This window comes from Lupinus angustifolius, chromosome LG20 (assembly GCF_001865875.1).
Source record: "Lupinus angustifolius cultivar Tanjil chromosome LG20, LupAngTanjil_v1.0, whole genome shotgun sequence".
NCBI classification, from domain to species: Eukaryota; Viridiplantae; Streptophyta; class Magnoliopsida; order Fabales; family Fabaceae; genus Lupinus; species Lupinus angustifolius.
This window is the reverse complement of record NC_032028.1, coordinates 10897654-10901752: the sequence shown is the minus strand read 5'-3', so window position 1 is coordinate 10901752 and position 4099 is coordinate 10897654. Positions and strand designations below refer to the sequence as shown.

At 36.1% G+C, this 4099-nt stretch overlaps 1 protein-coding gene across 1 annotated transcript in view; it reads left to right on the top strand.

Moving 5' to 3' along the window:
* The window catches only part of LOC109336670 (NADH dehydrogenase [ubiquinone] 1 alpha subcomplex subunit 9, mitochondrial-like), a 7332-nt gene extending 3233 nt beyond the window's left edge, over positions 1–4099 (top strand). The window contains exons 7-12 of the mRNA XM_019573405.1: positions 1502–1633; positions 1918–2033; positions 2171–2294; positions 2584–2652; positions 3492–3612; positions 3729–4099. Coding sequence (XP_019428950.1) covers positions 1502–1633; positions 1918–2033; positions 2171–2294; positions 2584–2652; positions 3492–3612; positions 3729–3868 — 702 coding nt within the window. The 3' untranslated portion in view covers positions 3869–4099. The remainder of the gene's footprint in view (positions 1–1501; positions 1634–1917; positions 2034–2170; positions 2295–2583; positions 2653–3491; positions 3613–3728) is intronic.

The following is a 4099-nucleotide window of genomic DNA, read 5'->3' as shown; positions in this document are numbered from 1 at the left end:
TTCTGATCTTGTTAAAGTAAAGGTCAAAGAAAATCTAGATGTCATTTTACCATGATGGTTTCATAAGGAATTATCATGTTATTATAGGGTCATGTCAACTAGTAGTGATCCCAAGTGGCAAACTTGGGACCTGTCCATACTATTCAGTGCAACAGTGTCTTAAACTGTATATCTACTCTGGTTTTTTGTAACCACTCCTCAGAAGGTGATACTTCAGTTGTGTGTAGCTATAGCTGGGTATGCTGGATTTGGTTCTACCTATCCTTTGTGAAGACTGTGTTGTGATACTAGATAAAGTTTGAAATATTACGTTAAAGATAGTCTTACAGAATGATTATGCAATCATTTTAAAATATAATTGCTGAACTAGATTTTGTAATAAGCTTGCCTCAGGAAAGTATTCATTGTAGAGGTTGAAGGTTCAAATCTGTTTATATGGACTCAGGCATGGTAGTCAAAATCGCGAGCTTACTCGTGAGATCGTCCGATCTTACGATCTTCAACACCCAACCCGTGCTCGATCTCAGTTCTGGACACGGCTCCGTGAGATCGTGTGGGATCGTCGTGTTGGAGCGTAGGATCGGTTGAATCGACGATCCCGTCGATCCCATATTCACTCTTCTCTGCCTCTTTCCATCTCTGTTGTCTCTCAATCTAGCACTGATTCGTAAGATGGATGAAAGAAGTAGAAAGATAGGAACACAAAAAGATCATCAGAACTTCTTGTTCTGGTTTTGAGATCCAGCACACAGCAGCCATGGTATGTTTCAAATGAAGGGAGGAAGAAAAACGGCTGAAAAGAGGAAGAAGAAGAAAAACGGCTGAAGGGAAAAGTTAGGAAACCCTAATGGGCAACCCTAGGGANCAATCTTAATTTTATTCTTTAAAATACTGATTCTTTCACTAATTTATCTTATGTAGCTAGCATATCAAAAAATAAGGATTGGCTCTAATATGAGTTTTTTTTTCCAATCTTAATTTTTTTCTTTAAATATTTGGTTCTTTTACTAATTTATTCTATTTAGCTAGCATATCAAAAAATAAGGATTGGGTTGTAATATGAGGATTTTTACTGGCTTAATCTTATTCTTTTAAACATTGGTTCATTTAATAAATTAACCTATTATATATATATACATATATATATATATATGAGTTTATACTTATATATTAATAAGTAGGATCTTACGAGTCGTGTTACGATCCTACGTTTACGATCTTTGACTCCCCTCCCGATCTTATGTAAAATCTCGATTTTAACTACCTTGGACTCAGGAGCCTCTTGCAAGCTTTATGAGCTATCTCAAAGGGATTTGAGTGTCATTTTTAGGCATGTAACAATTGTGAGGTTTAGTGCTCATAAGTGAGCTAATATTCTGGAACCTTGCAAAGCTTGTCTGGCTTGGCTTAGTTTGAATATTTGTATTCTTTTGCTTTCCTAACTTGACCAGGTTTTTAATTTGTTTATTGATCATATAGCAAATAATCTGAACTGTTGCAGATTTCCAAAGAGCATGGTGGTATCAGGAGATTTATTCAAGTTTCATGTTTAGGAGCATCTCCTTCGTCTCCATCCAGGGTGCTCAGAGCTAAAGCAGCTGCTGAGGAAGCAATTTTAAGGGAACTACCCGAGGTACATGTAGTTTCTTTCTGTCCAGGCTACATAGTTTGTTTATAGTTCCTTTATCGTATGTGTAAGGATCAGCTATTCATTCTGTCCATTTATATTTTCAGTTGAACAAAGAAAGGCCATATCATCTCTTGTTTTTATATGCTTTTCGATGGAACTTATTGAGGCCTTTTTTCATGTAAAAATAAATTATCCTGAATGATGGAAATAGAAATATCTGTGGTCATTCTTGCTTTACTAATTTGCAAGAGCATTTTTATCAGAAATCCTAACACTTAACTCTCCAGGCCACAATCTTGAGACCTGCTGTTATGGTTGGTACAGAGGATCGGATTTTAAACCGATGGGCTCATTGTGCAAAACAGTATAACTTTCTACCATTGATTGGCGGTGGGAAAACAAAGTATGTATAAATCTATCAAGCATTGACTGCAAGCTTCAGTCTTTGTTTACAAATTGAATTTTGTTGTATGTGGTTCAGCTGGCTGGCATTGTACTACACATTTCTTGATATTTTTATTACAAATGCGATTATTGCAGAATCCAACCTGTATATGTTGTTGATGTCGCTGCTGCACTCACTACATCCTTGAAGGATAATGGCACTAGCATGGGAAAGATATATGAACTGGGGGGCCCAGAGGTCTTTACAGTGCATGAATTGGTAATCTCTGACTTCATCTCTTCGTGGAAATTTCTATGGTACCTTGGCACATATGGTACCCTTGTCAATTCTCAAGCCTTCATTGTATGCTAATTTCATTTAAATGTTTAAAAATAGTCAATGAATTGCGTGGGCATTGTACCATGGTAAAAAAATAGGTAGCAGGGAGTTCCGATCTCTTTATTTGTTGCTATTTATGCTTAATAATTTGTCAAAACGGGATGCTACTTGAAAGGAAGGGATGCAAGAACAAACTGCTGAAATTATGTAAAATACTTGTTACATGCAGGCAGACCTTATGTTTGACACAATCCGAGAATGGCCTCGATATGTGAAGGTGCCTTTCCCCATTGCAAAGGTGTGTTCATGTCTTCATCATTTGTTGATTACTTCTCTACTTACCAATGGAAATTCCATGATGATCATATTTTTGGCATCCTAGGAGGATCCTTGTTATCCTTTGGATGTTTATAAACAATAGAGAATGCAATTCTGGGACTCTCCCATATATACTGTCTTGCAAATCTAGCTTATATCTGAAAATGTAGCTGTAAGATTGTTCCTTATAGTTGTGAAGCTAGCTGAAAATTGTGAGATTATAGATGAAAACTTGCAATTGCACAGCTACCTGGTTGAATTAGAGCTGTTTGACGAAACTAGTTATACAATTTTTGACTGGATGGTAAAAATTGTCATTTGTTTAAAAATTAAAGGACAAAAGGGGGACATTATTGGAAGCTTCGTAGTTTTTGGAAAAGCTAGTTGAGGTGGCATTCCAGAAGCTAGCTTTCAAAAGCAATAATCTATCTTCATTTTCAGTTCACCAAATATATTTTATAGTATTTGTTGCATGTTGTATTCAGTTTTACCCCCATGTAATGTATTCAGTTATCCAATATTAAATATGTAAAACTCGGAATTATTTCTAGCCTGAAGGCAATATTCTTCGGGTCATCTATGATTTGGTCAAAGGCATGAACTTAAAAATTTAGAACTTGCAATCCTGCAAAATTTTGTGTTAGCCTGAGCTAGCTCATAAACATGCTTGATTTGAAAATACAGCTATCACTTGGTCATTTTCTATATTAGCTGTGGATTTACTGTTCGTGGGAAAGAAATACTTATGGTTCACTACTTGATGGTTTTTGCTTTGGTGTCAATATATGCTAACATCATGTGGGGTGTGATCGATTTCAGGCAATTGCAGCACCTCGGGAAATATTACTAAATAAGGTCCCCTTCCCTGTACCCACTCCTAACATGTTCAATCTGGATGAGATCCATTCTTTAACTACAGACACAGTTGTTTCAAATGATGGTGAGTTCCTTATTTTATCATAAGGTCTTTCATTCTTTATTGCCAGACATTATTATACAACTCTTTTTTTACTGTCTCATGTCCTGCATTTATTGTTTGTTTGACGGAATTTGCAGCTTTGACTTTCAATGATCTCGGAATTGTTCCTCATAAGCTGGCAGGATACCCTATCGAGTTTCTTATCTCTTATAGGAAAGGAGGTCCACAATTTGGTACTACGGTCAGTGAAAAGGTATCTCCGGATGCGTGGCCGTAAGATTCTTTGGATGCTTGGTTTTGAATCATTTTTCTGTTGTGTTGTTGCCTGTACTACGGGGAATTCATTTCACAAGTTGAAAAAGATCTGAAAACCTCAACTTTTGTATCTTCCTTTCATAATGTAGAGTACTTGATCATGTTTGATAATGATAATAAAACCCAGATACTCCTTGATTCTTGAAGATATAAAACGCCTTTTCATCAATTTGAAAGTTCACATTTTTATGCA